The following is a 25,233-nucleotide window of genomic DNA, read 5'->3' on the forward strand; positions in this document are numbered from 1 at the left end:
ACTGTCAGACAGAGTTATAAGGACGTTATCAAGACTGTCAGCAAATCGAGCTGTGACTGGCTGTGGAGCTGCTGGTGATTGGATGGTTGTTGTGGTCATCTTGAGAAAAGAGAAAAACGCTAGTTCATTAACAGCAAGGGATTTTGTGTAATAAACTTTATTAATACTGAATAAAAAGGTTTATCAATGTTTTTTTTCAATAGCTGAGAAGCTGTGTGCTGTTTAAAGAAGAGTGCAATTGGTTAACAACTCACTGTTAGCTTAGCTGATAACGTTGGTTCAGATGTCGTTGTGGCCTCAACTGTTGTCGTTTGTTCAGATGTCGTCGTGGCCTCAGATGTTGTTGTTGGTCCAGCTGATGTTGTTGGTTCAACTGTCTTCGTGGCCTCAGTTGTTGTTGTTGTTTCAGATGTCGTCGTGGCCTCAGCGGGTGTCGTTGGTTCAGACGTCGTCGTGGGCTCAGCTGTTGTCGTTGGTTTAGTTGATGTTGTTGATTCAGATGTCATCGTTGGTTCAGATGTTGTTGGTCCAGATGTCGTCGTTGGTTCACCTGATGTTGTTGATTGATCTATGGTCGTGGGCTCAGCTGTTGTTGTAGGTCCAGGTGTTGTCGTGGCCTCAGCTGTTGTTGTTGGTACAGATGTCGTCGTGCCCTCAGCTGTTGTTGTTGGTACAGATGTCGTCGTGCCCTCAGCTGTTGTTGTTGGTACAGATGTCGTCGTGCCCTCAACTGTTGTTGTTGGTACAGATGTCGTCGTGCCCTCAACTGTTGTTGTTGGTTCAAACGTCGTCGTGCCCTCAACTGTTGTTGTTGGTTCAAACGTCGTCGTGGCCTCAGCTGTTGTTGTTGGTACAGATGTCGTCGTGCCCTCAGCTGTTGTTGTTGATCCAGATGTCGTCGTGGCCTCCACTGTTGTTGTTGGTTCAAACGTCGTCGTGGCCTCCGCTGTTGTTGTTGGTACAGATGTCGTCGTGGGCTTAGCTGTTGTTGTTGGTATAAATGTCGTCCTGGGCTCAGCTGTTGTTGTTGGTACAGATGTCGTCGTGGCCTCAGCTGTTGTTGTTGGTACAGATGTCGTCGTGGCCTCAGCTGTTGTTGTTGGTTCAAACGTCGTCGTGGCCTCAGCTGTTGTTGTTGGTTCAAACGTCGTCGTGGCCTCCGCTGTTGTTGTTGGTTCAAACGTCGTCGTGGCCTCCGCTGTTGTTGTTGGTACAGATGTCGTCGTGGGCTTAGCTGTTGTTGTTGGTACAAATGTCGTCGTGGCCTCAGCTGTTGTTGTTGGTACAGATGTCGTCGTGGGCTCAGCTGTTGTTGTTGGTTCAAACGTCGTCGTGGCCTCAGCTGTTGTTGTTGGTTCAAACGTCGTCGTGGCCTCAGCTGTTGTTGTTGGTACAGATGTCGTCGTGCCCTCAGCTGTTGTTGTTGATCCAGATGTCGTCGTGGCCTCCACTGTTGTTGTTGGTTCAAACGTCGTCGTGGCCTCCGCTGTTGTTGTTGGTACAGATGTCGTCGTGGGCTTAGCTGTTGTTGTTGGTATAAATGTCGTCGTGGGCTCAGCTGTTGTTGTTGGTACAGATGTCGTCGTGGCCTCAGCTGTTGTTGTTGGTTCAAACGTCGTCGTGGCCTCAGCTGTTGTTGTTGGTTCAAACGTCGTCGTGGCCTCAGCTGTTGTTGTTGGTTCAAACGTCGTCGTGGCCTCCGCTGTTGTTGTTGGTACAGATGTCGTCGTGGGCTCAGCTGTTGTTGTTGGTACAAATGTCGTCGTGGCCTCAGCTGTTGTTGTTGGTACAGATGTCGTCGTGGGCTCAGCTGTTGTTGTTGGTACAGATGTCGTCGTGGCCTCAGCTGTTGTTGTTGGTTCAAACGTCGTCGTGGCCTCAGCTGTTGTTGTTGGTACAGATGTCGTCGTGGCCTCAGCTGTTGTTGTTGGTTCAAACGTCGTCGTGGCCTCAGCTGTTGTTGTTGGTTCAAACGTCGTCGTGGCCTCAGCTGTTGTTGTTGGTACAGATGTCGTCGTGGCCTCAGCTGTTGTTGTTGGTACAGATGTCGTCGTCCCTCAGCTGTTGTTTTTGGTACAGATGTCGTCGTGGGTTCAGATGTTGTTGTTGGATGAATTGTTGCTGTTGAGATATCTTGCAGAATGGCCCTTAAAATGGATTCAGAATTATAAAACACAAAATTGCCTTCAGTTATGTATTCCTCTTTTGACAGTTGTCATCTTTCACTGCAATGACTGTTAGGATTACTTAAAAATGATACGTTTTAACATTTAAAATTACTAAAAACGATATTCGAACTTCATTGTTTTAAAGCGTATATACAGATTAACGTAAAGCACAAACCTAATTTAGTGTTGTTGTTTTTTTCACTTTAACATAATTGTTTCCTTGTGCTCGAGAATGAGTTAATGTATTTTCTTGACACTTCATATAACTTATTTGAAGGTACTTTAAATTTCTATCATAAGCTATTAATAAATACAGTATAAAACTGTATAACGTATTACAGGAAGTGTAGAACTGAAAGATACCAAAAACTAAAAGTAAACCGAACATGGTAAAAGAAAACATAGATGCAATACCTACTGGCACAACTAATATACATAAAACAGAATTTATAGGTTTACTGTATATAAAAATGTAAAAGAAGTAAATGCATATAATACAAAACATATAAATATTTTATTACGTTAAAAACACTGGAACTCAAACAAAATATAACGCCTTTCAAAGTGTTTGAGTGGCCAGAAGTAAATATGGTTAAAGTCTCATTTGTGAGTTATAAACTTATCGTGTTTCTCCAGGAGACTCACCCGATGTATCCTAGACTAGAACATTCACAAGTCAAGATTCCCGGTTTCGAAACTAGACTCGTTGTGACACAGGTATTTGTGTTCCAACTACTGGTGGTCAGGACGAACATTCCACACTAGGAAAGAAATGTTAATTCAGCTAAAGCAAGTATTATAGTTCATTTAGATAAAATGTATCCAATTAAACTGACTATAGTAGTTCATTCAGCTGAAATATATCTAAACTAAAACTGAAGACAGAACTTATAAAAACAATACAAACTAAAACTAAACACAGAGATTTTGGAACTAATAAAATATTGACACTTGATACGAGGTAAGTAACTCTAGTGTTATTTCTTGAAAGTATTACACTTCATATTTTACTCAGTAAAGTATTTACTATTAGTCACTCTTTTAATTATTTCTATAAATTTAAGATTAGGTATTTAACTATTTATAGGCATCACCACATACTTAACATCAGTTTCAGCGCTTTTATTTATGTCACGGCAAGTGCACTTCAATTAGATTTTATTTCTTGTGACAACTTACCCAACGGAATCTAAGGTAATATACCTTAGATTAAGATATTAGTATTAATAATATTAATGTAAAGCTAGACAAGGGCTATCTCATCTGCGCTAGCTGTCTCTAATTTATAAATTACAGAGTAGAGGGATAGCGGTTAGTGAACAGCACCCAGAGCAAACTATTTGTCTTGTCTAATCGAACCGTGGTTCTTAGAACTCACCCATGGCCTCAAAGTCAAACAATGAGTAATCCAGAATGAAGTTTACCTGTTTAAAACAAAAGAGTTACCGCCATCTATACATGATAATTCCTCCAAACAGCCATTTATAAGATGAAATTGCATTTAACTTCTTGGTTGTATTCTTATTACCGAGAACTTATTAACTTGTGGTAGTGTATCAATTATTTTTAGTAAGTGTTCGCCATTTTCTCCAGAAGACCAAGACCAGTTTTTATTTTCTATTTTAGCATTGCTAATACAGCTTTTAGAAACAAAACCGGATACGTTTTCACAAATAATTGGTGACCCTTTTAACAATGGTTCAATCAAGTAATCAACAATAGCAGCCGATGGTTTTACAATCTTCATGTTCTCATCAACACTGGAGTTTGGAGTTGGCACACAACGAATACACCGATAACAAATCAACGGCTCATTCAAGATATTTTGGAAGAGATTAATATAACAAAAATACACAGGCACACAGATGGACAAACGGTTTAAATTTCAAACAATACTTTCAACTCACACATCCATATGAAGCAACGTTTACAGGGAAATGACATAATCTATTAACATATAATTCTTGAAAGACATAACCACGTTCTCATAATTTTCAAGTAAAATAAATTAAGTTGTTTAGCAAGCTTATCATGAAAAATCTCATAAAGTCATAATCCTTTGAACTTCACGCTTGTACGTTATAATACAATAAAGAGCCATTCACAGAAACTTGGAGTGCGAAAGAACCCCCTGGCTTGAATATTGATATCTTGTTGAAAATATATTATATCATGATAAGTAGTGATGCGGGGTCTTGTAGCTGAACAGTCATCTGTTGACCAGTCCTTGATGAAACATTATGTGTCTAATTCTGACATGTATAACTTGTCTACTTTCTATTTCAACATTTTCAACTGGTATTGTTACAGTTACTGGTGATGTGAAAACTTCTACCATCATCTGTTGACCAGTCCTCGATAAAACATTACTTGTCTAATACTAACCTGTATAACTTGTCCACTTCCAATTTCAACATATTCAACTGGTATTGTTACAGTAACTGGTGATGAGAGATTTTCTACTGTCATCTGTTGACCTGTCTTTGGATTAAAAAGTTGGATCTGTATCAAAGGTCCCAAGAGAACCTTTCCTGCAATTACAACTGCTGTTTCCAGGGCAATCTCTGCAGAACCAATGCATCCGCCATAACACGTATCTGAATCACATGACCACGTTTGAAACGTGTGTATCAAGTCGCTTCCAAAGTCGATCTGGAACAAAGAACAGAGACATAAAGAAAATTAATTCATAACAAACAGTTTCAGTTACCACCGTTTATATTTTCACCAGAATATCCAGATATTACGTTATTCATATTTGAGGCGTATATACAAGCACAAAGCAAGAATACACTTTTATAGTCTTTTCTATTAAGTATATTCAGTTGTTAATATATTATTTGGAGCTAAAATATACAAAATGATAAACCCTATAACCAGAGCACTTCAAAAGGTTTGGTTTGTTTGTTTTGAATTTCGCGCAAAGCTACATAAGGGCTATCTGCGCTATCCGTCCCTAATTTAGCAATGTAAGATTAGAAGGAAGGAAGCTAGTCATCACCGCCCACCGCCAACTCTTGGGCTACTCTTTTACCAACAAATAACGGGATTAACCATCACATTATAACGTCCCCACAGCTGAAAGGAGGAGCATGTTTGGTGCGACGGGAATTCGAACCCTCGACCCTCAAATTTCGAGTCGAACGCCTTAACCCATCTGGCCATGCCGGGCCTACTTCAAAGGTGGACCTTTCTTCTTCAAGGGCAAACTTGGATCTTGCCCTTCAAGAAATAAGGTGTAGTGTGTAGTCATTTAGTGTCAGTTTGCTTGACAGCTGTAATTACCGTTATCTTTAATTTGTCTGAATAAAGTTAATAAATTTTATCTTAAACAATTAGTTTTATAACAATTAACAAGTAAAAATTTCCAGCATTTTAACACCCACAGAGTGGTTGTTCTAACCACAGTTCAGTGATGCTAAGGTCAGTGTTTGATAAACTCCATTTATCAAAATTTCCATCTGAACCAGTCTAAATAGAGACCTTTCCTTACTGTCAGTGTTAAACCTAGCCAATAATTCTTATGCCAACTTTATCGTATCAACATATGATAACAAACGACATGATAAACACCCACCGAATGGTTATTGTGACCATTGTCCAGAGAAGCTAAGGTCAGTCTCTGCCCTTCCAGTGCGTCAAACTCCATCTTTTCAACACGGATAGCAGCAAGTGAAGTCCAGATGGTGACCGGATCTTCTCCTACTACCAGATACTGACAGATTCCACTCAGATACAGGTTTACAGAATGAAACAGAAGTTCTACAGCAGATGTAGTGGGATAAGCTGTGGTTACCATAGCATTCATACCCAACATGATGTTCACCTGTAAAACATCATTTATCATTAGTGTACTCTAGTTCGATGTTCAATCTTTTAATAAACACCTCAGTGTATGAACATTTCATAGCGATAGTTTGACGAAAGAGGTCGTGCCAATGAGCAGCATCTTCAAAATGAACAAACCAATACTTATAAATTAAAACGTCGTTTCATTCTCTTGATACATCGAACATTGCCCATCAAAACGAATGTGGCCTAAATATTATAATAAATGCATCAGGCCCCCAAAAAGTCGGCCCGTCACGTGGCTCATCGTCTCAAAGTTTATAACGTTATAATTCAGGTTTCAATATGTACAATAAGCAAAAGATGGAAAACCAATCGTTAGCTTTACGCTTAACAAGAAACAAACTAATTTCAGACTGTCGTCCATTGAGTCAATGGTAAATTTACGTACTTACAACATTAAAATTCGAGGTTCGTTTCTCTACGGTGAACTGGATGCAAATTGCCTATTTTGTAACATTGTACTAAAACAAGAACAACAAGAAACACCTATTGGAAACAAACTGTACATTATACATATTTTAGGTTTACCTTTACGTTCGTTCATTCCGAAATATTGTTTTAGGGTTTTTAGCTAAGCCTAATCTCCAGACTCTGTTACGAATGGTAATGAGATATAAACATACAAGCTCGCATTACATAACGAAACCCGTGTAATGTAATAAAATATATTCTGTTGTTCTCTAAAGACACGTTCATTAATTTTTGTAATAAAAATATTTAAGATAGATATAATACAGCTCCACCGTATTCGAAGTTCTGAAATTCGAAAAGCTCCGAAAACAGAAGTTTTTTTTTCGTGGAGTGTGGAGCGTCAGTATAACAGCTGACCCAACTCCACATTCACGTCACTCAGGTGTGACGTGGCGGCGTCGCCCAGCAGTCTGACAGGCGCGTCAGTTGTGTCTCAGCCCTCCTACTGGTCACATATGTGTCTGCTGATATTTTTTCTTGCTTTTTACTTTGTGACTTTGTGTTTAATTTCACTGTAAAAATTTCAAAAAGAGCTACAGATACCCCTGTGGGTAACAGTGAGAAAAGGAAGCACCTGAGGTTTTCAATAACACAGAAAGTGGAGTTATTGCAGAAGCTTGATCGCGGTGTGTCTTTGCGGCGTCTTATTGAATAATATGGTGTCGGTACTATAACCGTATATGATTAACTGTCTTTTGCTCACTAGAGTGAACCTATATTTATGTAGGATTTAAAGAATATGCTAGACCTATATATAGGTATAGGTTCAAAACAACATACACGTGATACACATTCAATTACAATAATAAATCTATTTTAGTTCTTCCGATTTGCCACTTGTTCAAGATAACTGCTCGGAATCGGTATAACTCAATGATAAGTGATGAACCAAACGATAGATTAGGCTTAATGTTTAAGCACCCTGGACCCTACTGGGGTGACACATTTGTTCTGAAATCCGAATTCCGAAACACAACTGGCCCCAAGGGTTTCGGGAAAAGAGATTGTGGACCTGTACCGGTAAACAACACTCAGATATAAAACATAGTAAGTTAAATAGTATTAAAATAACTTGTAATATTATTATTATTCCCTTATGCTTATTTTCCTATTAGCTTACTAAGTGAAACTAGATCTAATTTAGTAAAGTGCCTAAACTTCCAGCTATACTGTTGGATACTGTATATACGTATATATATTATGTTTATATTCGAAAGCTTCATACGGCTAGAAATTAACAACTAAAATTGACAATATTTTTTAAATAAATTGGATCTTCCATTTTTTTTATTTGCAGACGAACTTTTCTGAAAAAAATATAAAACTTTATGACTGCCATTCATTTTTAAATTAAACATGACTATCCATGGTGTGTAATGATAACATAGTTTCAACAGAGAACTTTAATAAAGCAAATTAAACATTAAGCCTAATCTATCGTTTGGTTCATCACTTATCATTGAGTTATACCGATTCCGAGCAGTTATCTTGAACAAGTGGCAAATCGGAAGAACTAAAATAGATTTATTATTGTAATTGAATGTGTATCACGTGTATGTTGTTTTGAACCTATACCTATATATAGGTCTAGCATATTCTTTAAATCCTACATAAATATACGTTCACTCTAGTGAGCAAAAGACAGTTAAAGCACCAAACATAAAAAAGTGGTGTAACGTTGTATTAATCGAAATTTCGTTCCAATTAAAGTACTACGTACGAGGTCAACTAAAGTATACAATAATGGTAAACACACTTCGTTCGCTACTTTAAAACCATAGCCACTAAAGACTAACGTGTCAATAATTATCACCAGTTTAACATATCTATATTTATCACCAAATTAATATATAAATAATTATCACCATAGTAACATATCTATATTTATTACGAATGTAACGTTTCAATAATTAACACCATAGTAACATGTCTATATTTATCACCAGATTAATATATCAATAATTATCACTAGATTATTATATCGATAATTATCACCATAGTAACATATCTATATTTATCACCAGGTTAGTATATCAATAAGTATTATCAGAGTAACGTGTCAATGATTAACACTATTGTAACATATCTATATTTGTTACGAATGTAACGTTTCAATAATTATTATTACCAGAGTAACATGTCTGTATTTATTATCAGATTAACGTTTCAAAAATTACCACCATAGTAACGTGTCTATACGTATTACCAGAATATCGTGTCTTTATTTATTATCAGCATCAATATTTCTGTTTCAGATTTAGAGTAAAATATATTCATTGTTTTTAAATGCTAAGCCTAACAATGATCAATGTATAAGTGAATCACTCGAAAAGAATAAACTTTTAAAGAAATACTACTCACTGGAGAATCCTCTACCTCCCGGGTCTCACTGATAAGTCAATGGGTAAAAAATAAATAGCCTATTGCGTTTGACAACAAACCAAATGCGAAAAAAAACCTCTCCGAAAAAAAGTTAGATATGGTAATAATTTCCAGTTTTAAACCAGAAGTAAAATTAATCCACTTTATATTGTTATATTCTGTGACAGTAATTTTAAAATCATAAATTTAAATGTGTTTAAAATCATACATTTCCTATATAGATTACCAGTTTCACAGCACTTTACGTAACAGGCTCTGAGTAGAAGTGAATTAACCCGATATTCTATTTTATAAACAAGCGCAGATTCTTCGAAAAACAAAAACAAACAGACATAAAAACAACTCTACGCTACACACACTGATTGTAAACTGACCTCTACCGGTGAAATGGGTAAAGTATAAGAGTCAATCTGACGTCTCTTTCGTCTCCTGATAGAACCAGCTGTAAATTGCGAAAACAAGAACAATGAACAATGTAAGGTTATTATGTTGTAAGATTTAACAACTTGAAATGTAATTTATTTATATCGAGTTTTCTGTGTTCAAAACACATAACTGTAATTTTCATTTGTAATATTTGTTTCATCAGAACATTCGCTACCAATGAAAACAAACAACTTTTATCGAAAACATCACTGACCAACCTTCCAGGGTTAAAACACACAAAAAATTTTAATAAATTAATAGTAAATTACTCGCAACATGTTCACAAGATGCATTACTTTAAATATTAACTCCTTTGTTTATTTCTTAAAATGAGTTTTTGAGCAGAATATAAGGTAGGCATGTTGCTGTATATAAATACTGATCCATAATAACAAAAGAAAGAATCTTTTGACCTGTGTGTCTTTGACCACTTAGCTCAAACAGGAAAGAGTGACATTTTGCACAGTACGAAGTGAACTCTCAGAATGTGCACCTGGGTATTATTTCTTATATACGAGAGTGCGCAAGCGCATCATTTTGTGAGACAAATTAGCAAAAAACAGCACAGAAAAGAATGCGAACGCTTTAGCCTCAAGAGTAGAGGACATGAAACATGAAAGTTTGCACTCACAATAAGTAGACCCTGAGGATGGGCACATGAGAATTGATACTTATCTACGTGCCTGCGCGCAGGATTATCTTTTTATAAGGCAAGTTAACGATTGATTAGTTTGATTTGTATTAAATTTCCCACACGAGGCCTATCTGCGCTAGCCGTCCCTAATTTAGCAGTGTAAGGCTAGAAAGCAAGCAAATAATCATCACCACGCATCGCCAACCCTTGGGCTACTCTTTTACCAATGAATAGTGGGATCGACCATCACTTTTAACGCCCCGTTGGCTAAAGGGCTAGCATGTTTGCTACGACGGGGATTCGAACCCACGACCCTCGGATTACGAGTCGAGGACCTCAACCACCAGGCCCAGACTGGCCGGCCAGCTAACGAAAATCCAAACAGAGAGCAAGTGGTTCTTTATATTAAAAATATAAATCACAGACAGACAAACACAAACGAGTATACAAACGCGAAAGAATCTACATGTCTATACACGGTAACATATCTGTAAAGAGTATAAGGTAAGTCTACCCGTCTATATACAACAACATGCCTATCATATAACGACACAGCTACAATAAACAATGCCGTATTTAAAGTTTAAACTTAAATTCATCACAGCTACTATAAACATTACTATATTCAAAGTTGATTTAAAGTCATCGCAGCTACCATAATAAACAATGCCGTATTTATAGATGACTTAAAGTCATCACAGCTACCATAAACAGACGCAGAACTAAGTTTGAATGATGTGGACATTAATGTTATGTGATACGTTTGTTCAGAATGGACATTGATTAACTCGAGTGTTGTGAGGATCTAATTTAAAACAGTTTAGCGAATTACACTAGCTTACTTTAATGTCAACACGTCATTAAACAGACGACTTGACCTCATAAAGTAGTATTTTATATACATATTTCGTGAAAATAAAAAAATGATAACTGTTTGAAATATAAAGAGAGATTTACTTTAAATATATTGTTTGAAGTGCCAACACAATTCCACAAAAAACTCCATACGAATGTCACGGTACTGTTACAGACATTGTTTGTCATATATGTGTCACCACACTTCCCTTCTACCACTAACTGTTTTCAACAAGAATAAATTTCATATTACACACGAAGTGAAGTACCCGTCCCCTGGTCGGAAGTAATTTAAGTTAATGTTAATGAAAGGCTGTCTTAACGTAAAATCCGAACCAATGCCGCAAAATCCAAAACTAAAAATTTGTATGTACCCCTCATGGACCGAATGAACCATATGAATTTTGAAGTTCCATCCTTAACCTGCGAATTAGTAACATGGACATACAACAAAAACAGATAGTACGGGTATATATTTATAAAGATTCAGCAGCGGTTCACTTCAGGGTGTTCGAAACACGTGCATTTAGTAAAATGCGTAAATATATTTCAAAACTATTTAGTTCGAAATATGTTTTTGATAACTTCAGACGTATATAACTTTTGAAAATGTATTAATTCCATGAAAATCAGTAGTGATATATTATAATTTTTTTTCATAATTTACTTAGATATATCGAACACAATAGAGCGTCAAGATGGAAGTTTCAAATAATTATTGTAGGTGACAAAACTTACCAGTGGATGAACTAGAACCATGGAAAGACCGTACAAGAGAGACTGTCAGGTCCGCTAAATGTTTCTGCGTGACATCACGAAGAGAATTGGGTTGGAGGGTCATCTTGGTGACCGCCATGAGGTTAAGAACACCACTGGTCACAACAGTGCTAATGGTCTCAGTGTCGAGTCTATAAGAAAGTAAGATTACTTATATTGTGATTACAATAAGAGCATAAGTAGCACTCACATTAAATGTGCATAAATTACACTCACATTAAATATGCATAAGTTACTCTCATATTAAATATACACAGATACTCACTGAACACTAATTAATAAATATATTCCCCGTGGGGGCCCGGCATGGCCAATCGTGTTAAGGCGTGCGACTCGTAATCTGAGAGTCGCGGGTTCGAATCCCCGTCGCACCAAATATGCTCGCCATTTCAGCCGTGAGGGCGTTATAATGTGACGGTCAGTCCCACCATTCGTTGGTAAAAGAGTACCCCAAGAGTTGGCGGTGGGTGGTGATGACTAGCTGCCTTCCCTCTAGTCTTACACTGCTAAATTAGGGGCGGCTAGCGCGAAATTCAAAAAAAGAAAAACAAACAAATATTCTTCGTGTATATAAAGACATCAGACATCTCCTCACAATTTTCTATTTTATATTCCTCTATCTTCCTGTGCCTACTATAAATATTTACAAATGTTCAATAAACTTACACAGTTTGGTAACTTTTGGCCATCTTGTCTACAACGTCTTGAAACAAGATGTTTGAACGGTCAGCTAAATCACCAAACTGGTCACTATTTAATGTTAGAGCTGCAGCTGTGGCCACTGAGAAAGCTCGGACTTGGTCACCTAAAAGTAGTATTTTCTAAAGTTTATATGCACTAATTAATATCAGCATAATAAAATACACAATTACTAGAAAATTATTCAAACTCAAAATTAGTCATTAGAGGGCTATAATACTTAGTAGTTTTCACCAGGGGACTATAGCACTTGGTAGTTGAAACAAATAAAAGAACTGCAGAGGTGATATCCAGTACAGTACTAGATATGTATCTATCTGGCCATCGGTTAGTTTATAAAGTGGATTGCTATTGAAATTTTGAAGATCGTGCAAGTAACTAGAAAATAACAAATCGTTTTAATTTAGTTTTCTTAAAAATAAATGAATTCAAAATCAAACGGAAAAATTATGTGAATTGTTGAAATAACTTACCTTCATTTAAATATTTGAGAACCGTTTTGTTCAAGAGGTCGAAATCGTCAGCTGTCCACGATGACGAAGTATGGATGGTAACTGTCCTCTCTTTAGTGATGCACAAATTTAACGTGTCACACACTTTAACTTGAACTATGAGACTAGTGGCGCCACCTGGTACTGTGGAGGTTTGAATATATATTGAAAATATATTTTGAATAATACAATGTACAAAATAAAGCAGCTGGATATTAAAAGTATGCTAGTTAATAGTAAAGAGACGAATACATATGAATAAAACATTATAGAATTTTTTAAGTTTTATATATTTCAAATAACTGCACGGAGCTATACAAGATATTTCTGCGCTAACCGTCTCTAATTTTAAACAAGTGCATCAGATAGAAGGTACTAATAAACAGTGCCCACAGCCAACTCTTGGAATACTCATATCGTACCGAAAAGTCAGATTTTACTCTCACTCTTATAATGCACCAACGGCTCCAAAGTGCGAAGTATGATTTTACTATAACGGGACTCAAATCAAGAATCTCGGAATTAAAGACCTGTACACTAAGTATAGTCCACGCACGAACGAAATTGTTTATAAAAGTATGTTAAATATAACTGGTTTTTATTGTTATTTTTTAACTGGAATTCAATATTTCCTTCTTAGAATGAAATGACACATTCACTTGCAGTCTATTTATACGTTTATTATGACGTAACTATTTTATATTGCATCGATACTACACTTCAATCAATTTTCAATATTTATTATAAACACGTGAACGAGAGACATGAAGGAGAAATTACAAGATAAGACAAGCAGAATTAACTTGAAATAAGGCCTCGTGGCCAGGTCGTTAGGGCGTTCGACTCGCAGTCTGAGAGCCACGGGTTTGAATCCTCATCATCCCAAACATGATGACTAGCTGCTTTCCATCTAGTCTTACACTGCTAAATTAGGGACAGCTAGCCAAGATGGTCCTCGTGTAGCTTTGCGCGAAATTCAAAAGCAAACAATTTGAAATCGGTTGATTATTTGCTGCATGTACACATCTACACAGTGGGCTATATGTATTGTGCCCACAGCGGAGATTAAAAGCCTAAATTTTAAGTAAGTTTAGTTAGACGACGACAACCTTAGAAGCTGTTTCTCATTCACAAATGGAATCTAGAAATCGTTGATAAAAAAAACAACAGAACAATTATTCAAGTATATTTTAACACATTTGTGTAATAATTATTTACCGCCAGGAAGAACGACGTCTTTGACAACAGGGGGCGCTCCAGAAATCCTAGTGATAGTAGTGTCAACATCATTTTTAGTACGACGGTAAGAAAAGACATAAATAAGAGGGTAATCTTGTGGGGAATCTCTCCAATCTTCACCAGCCTTGAGGGTAAAACTTGTGTTCAAGGCATAACCAGAGAGTGGCTCCACCTGGGGAAGGTCAGTATGGATATGAAACTTCTCATCTTATTATATTTACTGAGTCTATAAATAATGGAACATAATTATAACTACAATAATTGTGATTATTTTCATTTCCAAATAAATGAGATGTAATATAAATAAATATATTTCTTAAATATACCTCCAGCATGTCTCCGATAGGTGGATCGTTAGTCTCAATGATGACGTCAGAGTAACCCAGTTTTCCACCGTCCATTGGTTGAGCTGTTAATCGAAATTTATAATGAGCACCACCCAGTAGCCCCGCCCACTGCTGGTCCATTTCTGGGATCAGTAGTGGAAACGGACGATCAACAGAAGATAAACTGTAATTTCGTTGTTTTACCAATGACGTAACCCCTTCAAGAGAAGAGAGGGCGTATTCTGGAAGTAGAGCACATAAAGAATTACTGGTACGGAGAATATTTGAATATATACGTTGAATAACTAAGTAACTAATTTAACCTCTTTATACGTCATTGAATGAAACGGAAGAACACCTGTTTTAGAATATTTGATTATTATGACTAGTACATCATTGAAAAAACTGGCACCATGTGGTAATATAATGTAAGATCACGTCACGCCAGAAATGGGGTTTGACGTAATGTGGTACCATGACATGAGACTTGACGTGATGTGATACTATGAGACGAGACTTAACGTGATGTGGTACTATCATAGATACTTGGCATGATGTGGTACTATGATATGAGATTTAACGTGATGTGGTATTATATTATACGATACATGGCATGATGTGGTACTGTGACATGAGACTTGATGTGATGTGGTATTATCATACAATACTTCACGCGATGTGGTGTTATCATACGATACTTCACGCGATGTGGTATTATCATACAATACTTCACGCGATGTGGTATTATCATACGATACTTGGCATGGTGTGGTATTATCATACAATACGTGGTATGGTGTGGTACTAGTATACGATACTTGGCATGGTATGGTACTATCTTGCAGATTGGATGTGCTCAGATTGATATGTTATGTTCTAATCACGAACATTGTTTAGTGTTTTGATAAAACGTATCCTGACAATTCACACAAACCAACAATTTGCTACATTAACAACTTTAAAGCAAGCAACAGACTATGAGCTCTTACTAACGTTTGAGTAAAAAAAAAATTAGTGTAAAATATTTCATTTTGAAAACTATTACTAGTTGTCTCTCTTGTTTATGGCTGTTTTATTGTCTTACACTACGTGAGGGATCTTCGCCCCTTGACAGGATATTAGAAGTTTCCAAGTGGCAAGTCTGTAGACATATAACAGTAAAAATCGGGTTTTGATACCGGTGATGGGCACTGCACGCATCATTAGTTCATTTTGTAGCTTTGTGATGACTAGCACATAAAGAAACCAACAAAAACTACGAAAACATCTTTGTTTCCACAGCAGCGATAGAGTGATTGCTCACGTGAGTAAAATTAGAGAAATGAAACAAATTTATCCACCAGGACACTGGAATCTAAATTAAAATGAACCTGACGATGACCGAAGAAGATCAAAACGTTGTTCGCTCCACTACTAGTGCCTTCTTTACACATACCAGCCGTTTGTAAATATATAATTTACACAATAAGCTGTTTATGTTGCTCCCAACATGGATATCGAAAGAACAGAAATTAAACAATAGACTGCTTATGCACATCGAAACTACACAAACTAAACAATAGGCTATTTATGTACATCGAAACTACACAAACTAAACAATAGACTGTTTATGTACATCGAAACTAAACAATAGACTGTTTAGTTTATGTATATCGAAACTTGGTTTATACCGTTATAAGTCCTCTTACCGCTGAGCCATTAGGGAGTTAAGATATTTTCGGAATAATAAATCACTTTATGGTCTCTTACTGGCACAAGAGGGCAGAGTCACCTCTTAGTTTGAGCTAAGGGGAAGGTAATAGTCTTATCTCACAGATAGCGGATTTGATTGCCACTTTTGTAGCCTCAAAGTGTAAGGTGTATTTTTGCTGAAATGAACCATGAGCTCGAACCCTAGGTTCACAGTCAGATCACACTAACTAGTAGGCCACTCCTGGTCCTGACAGTAGAAAAAAGGTTCAAATAATAACTAGACATATATATGCATGCCTGAGATCACAAACTTACCCTGCGAGTTATTTATGTTGAAATCTATAAGGTTTTACTTTCTCACTTCAGTTGAGTGAAGAACCCAATAAAAACTCACCTCTCTCTACCATGACATCCCAGCGAAGTGTGACATTAGCTCGGCTAGTGACGTAGCCATCTATAACAACTCTTTCTGTGGGATTAATCCGTCCACCTTTCCGTCTTTTAATGTACACAACAGGTAGCTCCCCCTCGCGAACAGTGACCGTAGTCTGGCTTTGAGCAAAACGAGAACCCTTGAAAACTTGAAGTGTGATGAGGTATCTATTGGATTAAAACAAAGTGATTAACTTTCCATACAGCCAGAAGATATAATAAACTAAAGAATAAGCCAAGTGACACAGAAATAAAACCCGCCATAAACTAACGAAATTACAAGACGAATTAACTGACTCAAACAGTACAGTTTGTCAAGAACTTTTTTGTTTTGTTTTTGAATTCCGCGCAAAGCTATACGAGAGCTATCTGCGCTAGCCGTCCATAATTTAACAGTATAATACTAGAGGGAAGGCAGCTAGTCATCACAACCCACCGACAACTCTTGGGCTACTCTTTTATTAACGAACAATGGAGTTGACTGCACATTATAACGCCCCACGGCTGAAAGGGCGAGCATGTTTGGATGCCAACCCGCGACCCTCGGATTACGAGACGAACGAGTTAACTCACCTGGCCATACCGAGCCACCTGTCACGAGCTCACGGTAACAGCGTAAATCAGGTGACTCAAACAATAGAATCCGTGATAAAACTAAAGTCAATTACATGAAGAATCAACTGAATGAAACATTAGAACCTGCATCAGGTACAGAAAATTAGAAGACAAATCAAACAGTAGAACTCGCAGTAAACGATAGACAACTATTGGATTAATAAACTGTAAAATTGTAAATTTTGCTTTTCTTTTAAAATTTCAGTGTTATGGAAATGCAACCAAGATATTTTCAGTTTGTGTACTACTTCTCAAACTAGTAGATAATTTTAAAAAACAGTCTAGTATCTAACGTTTGAACAACAGGATTTCGATTAAATTAATTTTGATCGACAAAACAATCAATAGATTCTGGATAGTACATCAGACTATACACAAAATTAAAACAGTAATGGTAAGAAGTTCTTTCAGGTATTAAAGCAAGTTATTTTATCATACAAAGAAAAAATAATAATAAAGACGACATTTCACTTTTTATCGAAAACGAAACTTTAGTTATAGAATGTGTAGTTCTGTAGAACTTCTTAAAATATCTCTAAGCCTAAACCCTATCCGGATGACATTCAGAAACTCGTTACCTTTTTATTTCGAATCCTGAATAACACTGTTGAGCCACATTCACCAAGTGACTTCTAATTTTCTAAGCCTCAACTCAATCAAATCGCTTATAAGAAATAATATAACTGGTCAATCTTCATAAAGCTACACTTAATATATTTATTCGTTAAAATAGTAAATGACCAACTAGGCCTATCAGACGAACTTCTATTACGATATTTTGAAAACTGATGACAAACTATTATTTACAAAAATAAATACAAAATACGAATACACTTTTGTAAGAAGGACAAGTTAAACATAAGCAGTATCATTTAACACTTGTGAGACAAGTTAAACATTAGCAGCATAATTTAACACTTGTGAGACAAGTTAAACATTAGCAGCATAATTTAACACTTGTGAGACAAGTTAAACATTAGCAGTATCATTTAACACTCGTGAGACAAGTTAAACGTTAGCAGTATTGTTTAACACTTGTGAGACAAGTTAAACGTTAGCAGTATTGTTTAACACTTGTGAGACAAGTTAAACATCAGCGGTATAATTTAACACTTGTGAGACAAGTCAAATATTAGCAGTATAATTTAACCTTTTATGAGACAAGATAAACATTAGCAGTATTAACACTTGTTAGACAAGTTGAACTTTAGCAGTATTATTTAACACTTGTGATACAAGTGAAACATTAGCAGTATTACCTGACCCTATACATCAACTATGGTAGGTACAAACTGATATGATATTCCATGTTCAGTAAATCTATGAATATAACAAACTGAATAATTTTAGAATAATTCTAGTATAAAAATACAGTGAATAGTGTTAGGAAATTATAAAAGATTCAATTGAAAATAGTGGGGTTTGTTTGTTTGTTGTTCATCACAAAGCTACTAAGCGTGGGGGGTCGATTAGAGTGAAGTAACTGTCCATCAGAAAATCTTATGAAATAATGTGTATGATTCATACTTACTAGAAAACTTGTCACGTGACTTTCTTAACAATAAAAAGAACTATGAAATAATATTCAGTCTTATTCTATATTCTCTCTAACATTTGTTATCCCTAGCCTTGGAAAACTGATTCCTGTTTTTAACCCCAAACAGTCTTTCTACCCCGAAGTTAAACTGTGTATTGATGAAACTTTGTAGAATGGACGGCGTAGAAGACGACGTTTCGAACGTCTTCCGCTTTTCGTCTTCAGGCGGAAGACTTTCGAAACATCATCCTCTACACTCGTGTCTCCACAATAAGCAGTTGCCGTCCATTCTACAAAGTTTTATCATGAATACTCTGCGAAAACAATCTATCAAAGGAAACTGTGTATTGTCTTCAAATCATCGATTTTTGTTGAACTAAATACATTTTATCTGAAGTCTTACATTGAAAGGTAAGTTACATGTGGTAGATACATGCAGGTAAAACTTTAACTTCATAGGTTTACTGAAGATCGAATATATGTCATTCATAAATGTTCATCAAAGACTCTTGACAGTTGTTTTCGTGGCTCTACTGTTCGTTCTCTGACTTCGATTTCCATTAAATTTATCAACTAGCAAGACGGTGACGACGTACGTGTTTCACGTGGCTTTAGATATCAAACAAAAGCTTCAGTAGAAATTAGGGCTTAATACTTAACAGTTAGGTAACGTTGTTTATCGATCTATATCACATAATAAAATATATTCGGACAAAGTTTAAATAAAGTGAAACTAGGTGTGACCAGCTAGTCTCCTGTACTAAAGATGAAGTTAACAAATACTTAGAACTCACGTGTTAGGAAGTAGTTCTCCTGCAGGTATAGTTAGTGCTTTCTCGTTGACCAAAACACTAGACCCAAAACAAGATGAACCAGATGACATCTGCTCAGTGCAAGACCATAATAACTGAAGTTTGCCCGCAGCATTACTTGGGTCAGAAGAAAGAGCGCCATCTAGTTTGAAGGACGTCTGGTTTCCAACCATAAGATTAGAGGAACTAATAATAGCTTGTAGATTCATTCTCTTAAGTCTGATGGGTCGGGTTACGTCACGCCATTGACTCTGATCAGGGTTTAAATACACTGTAAAATTAAGTTTACCTGTCAAGATTCTACATGGACATCAGTCAAAACTCATATTCAACGTTCCAAAAAACCCCAAAAAACAAGGTTTGCATTGACTGTCTAAGTTTCTGTGTTCATCATATATAGCTGGTTAATTGGTTTTCTATAAAACTTTATGTACGTGCACGTTTCTAAGTAAATCCATGGTAATAATTATATGTTTTGGTATGTATCTATCTATAAAACAGTTACCTTTTACTGACACGTTATAACTGTTGTCTAACTGAAGATAGCCTTTAGGGATCGTCGCTGTAGTTCCAGCGAATCCACTTAAATCCACAATTGAAGGGAAAATGGACCACTTAAACTAGAAACGATTAATGGAACAATGAATTAAAATTACACTAACAATAGAAACAGTACATGCAAACACTGAGCAATGAATAATGCAATACTAACAGTATATATAGATATAGAACAATGAATTAATAAGGTATTAACGCTGCTAACAGTATACACAGATACAGCTGTTACAGCTTATTAGAGATGTTGTTAAAATATTTTAATGTGGAAAAGAAAAATGTAAAGTACTTATTTTGTGCCGTCTATCGGGTTAAGATACAACTAGGAATAATAATATTGGTATTGATCCGTAAAGTGAGTTTACAACACGAGTCAGTTAAACAGCAAATTATAGTTCAAACACGAGACAGTTAAACAGTACGTTGTAGTTAAAACACGAGTCAGGTAAAGAGTAGGTTGTAGTTAAAACACGAGCTATTTAAAGAGTAGGTTGTAGTTAAAACACGAGTCATTTAAAGAGTAGATTGTAGTTAAAACACAAGTCAATTAAAGAGTAGGTTGTAGTTAAAACACGAGCTATTTAAAGAGTAGGTTGTAGTTAAAACACGAGTCATTTAAAGAGTAGATTGTAGTTAAAACACGAGTCATTTAAAGAGTAGATTGTAGTTAAAACACGAGTCAATTAAGACACGAGTCAGTTAAAGAGTAGACTATGGAATGAAAAGTTAATTAGTAATTATGGTCAGTCTTATAATCTTCATTTTCAGATCTGAACAACTCAGTAAGGTAACCTTTATGATTTTAAAACGAAATGATTATGGACAGGCGTGATGAATATCAGTTTGAGTTCTGAGAAAAGAAAAACTCTCCATTCGTTGATAAGTTGACAGTTTAACCGATATGTGTTCTTAAGTTATGATAGTACAAGAAATTAGTTTGAACAGAATAAATAAACTGTAAAGTAAATAAATATTTTGATTTTCGTGAGATAGTAGGAGTTATAGTGGTGTTCTGGTAACACAGTTAAACTTCAAGTAAATAGGCCTAAGTTGAACTGTGCCATACACACTATTGACATGGAAATGATGTCCTAATCTTTGAAGCTATGACATAACTTTAGTTACCAACCTTTCCAGAGAGTGTATATACTTTACACGTGACTTACTAGTAGACTTGACGTCGTCATGTCCAACTCTCCACAGATGTCAACAATAACTGTAAATGTGACGTCATGCCGAGCTTCAATGACATTCGGGCCTAGCAGTGTAAGAGCCAATGGTTTCGTTACACGTTTGACACGATGAGTGGAGGGAAGGTAAGATTCACCACCAAAACGATTTGTTGCCGTGATTATTATCACATAACCAATGTTCTCCTTTAGCTAGATTTGTTCGGCACGAAAATAAAAACGTTTTGACAGAAAATAATTTTAAAAAATTCTGTGTTGTTTCATATAATCGAATGACTTGATTGTTTAATGACTTCTATGCTTTAATTATTCAACATAAATTGTAGATCTCCTAATAAATATAAACTATGAGTGGTTAATTATAAACAAACTCACAAACATGAAACATATTTAAGAAATTCTCAAAAACAGGATTTTTTATATACCTTGCAGACAGTTTTAACAACTATCAAATCGATTTAATTAATGCTGAAGATAGACCAAAAGTATAATTAAAAATACACAACGGTGTTGTTGCTATATTTTTTCTAGTTAAATATTTATACACTTACGGTTGTACTTAAACCCAGTTTTCGTACCAAGCAGAACGACTGTATTGGATGAAATCTTTACGCATTTTCCACCATTATTAAGGACAAGTATTAAGTAACAAACATAAAACTTAAGTATAATTAGAAAACCAATACCGCTATAAGTTAATTTCTTAATATTTCTGATTCATGAAAGGTTAACTGCTATCCATTTAACCCAGTTTCTGGTTAAATAATTACCGAACGAGTCAGTTTAATTTAGACAACTTACACCCATTATTAAATTAACATAAAAACTATGAAGAGAGAATATAACGTGTGTTTGCCTTCAGTGAACAATAAAAATCACAAGACATGTTATTTCTACTTGCTGTTGAATGTATGAAGAGAGAATATAACGTGTGTTTGCCTTCAGTGAACAATAAAAATCACAAGACATGTTATTTCTACTTGCTGTTGTATGTATGAAGAGAGAATATAATGTGTGTTTGCCTTCAGTGAACAATAAAAATTACAAGACATGTTATTTCTACTTGCTGTTGTATGTATGAAGAGAGAATATAATGTGTGTTTGCCTTCAGTGAACAATAAAAATCACAAGACATGTTATTTCTACTTGCTGTTGTATGTATGAAGAGAGAATATAACGTGTGTTTGCCTTCAGTGAACAATAAAAATCACAAGACACATGTTATTTCTACTTGCTGTTGTATGTATGAAGAGAGAATATAATGTGTGTTTGCCTTCAGTGAACAATAAAAATCACAAGACATGTTATTTCTACTTGCTGTTGTATGTTACAAAGTTTAATATTATACATTATTAAGGTCATTGGTGAACATACCAAAAACACCGTAGGCAACACAAATATGTTGCCATTAACGACTGTCACTAGATGGCGATATATGCTATAAGTGGCCATTATTCTTGTCAGCAGGTAGCCTGGCGCCTTAGATAAACGTAATAGGCAGTATAACGAAGCTGTTCGACATTCAACAGGGTCCTAGGCTATCGAATGGCCCACGTGATGTTCGATTAAAATCAGTTTTGCATATTGTGGAACACCTGATACATCAACATACTTGACCAATACCATCCTCCAGCACGAGACTATGCTGGTTATTGTACAGATGTTTTTGTTGCTTTTTTTTAAATGTATTATCTCTCTCGCCATCCAAAGGATACAGGTCATCGTTGGCATGACCGAGTGGGGGTCACATAGAGTAGATAGCGCTCCCTGGTGATGATGAATGTGTGTTGTACATGGTTTCTTTGGTACATACTGACCCCCCCCCAAAAAAACAAACAAAAAACAACAACAACCAAAACTAGCATTCCAAAATGAAAGATATTTATTTTATGAAGTTAAAACATGCCAATAAGTTTTATAGGAGCTCCATCTTTAAAAATAGAACTATTAAATCAAGAAATAGAAATAGGTTTAAGAGAATTCATTAGACTTCGGTCAGAACCACAATAAAACACAAAATAGCTTACATGGTCACTTGAAAAAGTCACGACGTTAGTTTTGTGTGTCGTTCCCTGCTTTGAAATCAGTCTTTGTAACTCATGAAGTCCAAAATATATAGTTGGATCTTTAAAACAGACAAAAACGGTTATTGTCTTCTGCAAAATCATCACTGGTAATTGATCAGTTAATTTACTTACTGTCAGTTAAAAAAAAGTCCAGAAATGTTGCAGATATCCATATGATATCCGAACGCCACAAATACCCAAATATATCATGATAAGAAGGATAACTGGATATAATGTGATCAAATTACAAAATATATCACAATAGTTCTAATGAATAAACACTACTGGAGAATACTTCTGGACATTTCTCTCTTAATAATCGAAAAACTAGAGAACTATATTATTGTATAATTATAGTACAGATGGCACAATATCTGGTAATGGTGCCGCTCACTTTCTTACAAAGAATGGATAAAATATGTTAATTTCGAAATCATGTTACATTAATTGTCACGTATGTTTAATAAACAGACCAGACAGACATTACCGAAAGTGTCAGGTATTCTTAACAAACAGACAGACGTTACATGGAGGGTCACGTATGATTAACACACAAAAACAAATGTTACCTGAAGTATCCGTCGGGAAGATACTCATGAAGTAGTCCATTTCATGACATGCGTCAGCTGTGACGTCAGTCACCGTAATGTTTATGGTTCCTCCACAAACCTCACTCGGACCGAACAGTTCAAAGTATGGAGTAAACTGTTCAAATCACAACAGGTTTTATAAAATTAATTAATTATAAATTAGTAAATAATTTCCTAATATTTAAACTTTAGAAAGAAACTGTCGTAAAAAAACTTACACAGACTAAGAAATAAAACTGACATAACATTTCTAATTAAAACTAAAGGTGTACTAGAACAAGAAATGGGAGTTAATATGGATTAACAAATATCTACAATATAAACCTTTAAAATATTAATTACTGATTGATTGTAATCCTTTAACTTGTGCTACTATATTTCAAAATTTACAACAATGATTTATCAAGGACAAACAATACTGTACAATAGTTTTACAAGATTCCGAAGATAATGTTTGTTTCTTTCACTGTTTCTCTGTGAGTTTGTAACATATTACGTAAACAAACGTTTAGGAATTATAACGAATAATTACTTTCGTTCAAGATATTTCTGTAATACAAAGTTTTCAACGTTAAGGAACTAACAAGAATTCTGTCGAACTGATGATGGTTAATACTGTAATAACAACACATTCTACAGCTCTTATAATAACTGTTTTCTATCAGAAATAAGAAAAAAATTATAGATTTCTTTCCTTGGGTGACATTTTACCAGACCAACACTGTCCTCTTCCACTATTAACGTTATTTACCATACCAACACTGTCCTATACCACTACTAACATTACTTACCAGACCAACACTGTCCTATACCACTATTAACGTTATTTACCATACCAACACTGTCCTATACCACTACTAACATTACTTACCAGACCAACACTGTCCTCTTCCACTATTAACGTTATTTACCATACCAACACTGTCCTATACCACTACTAACATTACTTACCAGACCAACACTGTCCTCTTCCACTATTAACGTTATTTACCATACCAACACTGTCCTATACCACTACTAACATTACTTACCAGACCAACACTGTCCTATACCACTACTAACATTACTTACCAGACCAACACTGTTCTCTACAACTACTAACGTTACTTACCGGACTGGTAGCTTCTTCTATTGCAACTGTTCCGGTGACCTCTAACCCTATTTCAGGAGACACGTCCCTGTTGTAGAGTCCATTACCAGACAGAAAGGTCAGTGAATCTTCGGGTATTAGATCAGGCTCTCGTCCGAGCTGTATTGTTAGGGTGTTTGCTATACTGACACACCTGGGATCTGCACGTGATATAAAAAAAACACACATGGAATTCTTGGAATTAGTTTGAACACTTTGTAGCCTATTCGTAATATTTGCGTGTATGTGATGTGTTTGTACCAGTTGTCCAAATTATTGTGTTCCACATACTTCA

General features: G+C 35.7%; 1 protein-coding gene across 1 annotated transcript in view; it reads right to left on the reverse strand.

Annotated features, from left to right (window-relative positions):
• Positions 1 to 551: 551 nt before the first annotated feature.
• The window catches only part of LOC143236408 (uncharacterized), a 74,542-nt gene continuing 49,860 nt past the window's right edge, over positions 552 to 25,233 (reverse strand). Inside the window, exons 23-39 of the mRNA XM_076474671.1 lie at positions 24,921 to 25,099; positions 23,789 to 23,924; positions 23,181 to 23,278; positions 21,130 to 21,345; positions 19,914 to 20,028; positions 19,391 to 19,679; positions 16,407 to 16,612; positions 14,321 to 14,562; positions 13,974 to 14,166; positions 12,738 to 12,899; positions 12,232 to 12,370; positions 11,527 to 11,696; positions 9,248 to 9,315; positions 5,746 to 5,994; positions 4,554 to 4,820; positions 2,814 to 2,929; positions 552 to 2,147 (exon numbers count right to left, since the gene is read on the reverse strand). Of these exons, the coding sequence (XP_076330786.1) occupies positions 569 to 2,147; positions 2,814 to 2,929; positions 4,554 to 4,820; positions 5,746 to 5,994; positions 9,248 to 9,315; positions 11,527 to 11,696; positions 12,232 to 12,370; positions 12,738 to 12,899; positions 13,974 to 14,166; positions 14,321 to 14,562; positions 16,407 to 16,612; positions 19,391 to 19,679; positions 19,914 to 20,028; positions 21,130 to 21,345; positions 23,181 to 23,278; positions 23,789 to 23,924; positions 24,921 to 25,099 (4,424 nt within the window). The 3' untranslated portion in view covers positions 552 to 568. The remainder of the gene's footprint in view (positions 2,148 to 2,813; positions 2,930 to 4,553; positions 4,821 to 5,745; positions 5,995 to 9,247; positions 9,316 to 11,526; positions 11,697 to 12,231; positions 12,371 to 12,737; positions 12,900 to 13,973; positions 14,167 to 14,320; positions 14,563 to 16,406; positions 16,613 to 19,390; positions 19,680 to 19,913; positions 20,029 to 21,129; positions 21,346 to 23,180; positions 23,279 to 23,788; positions 23,925 to 24,920; positions 25,100 to 25,233) is intronic.

Source organism: Tachypleus tridentatus, chromosome 13, assembly GCF_004210375.1.
Source record: "Tachypleus tridentatus isolate NWPU-2018 chromosome 13, ASM421037v1, whole genome shotgun sequence".
Lineage (NCBI taxonomy): Eukaryota > Metazoa > Arthropoda > Merostomata > Xiphosura > Limulidae > Tachypleus > Tachypleus tridentatus.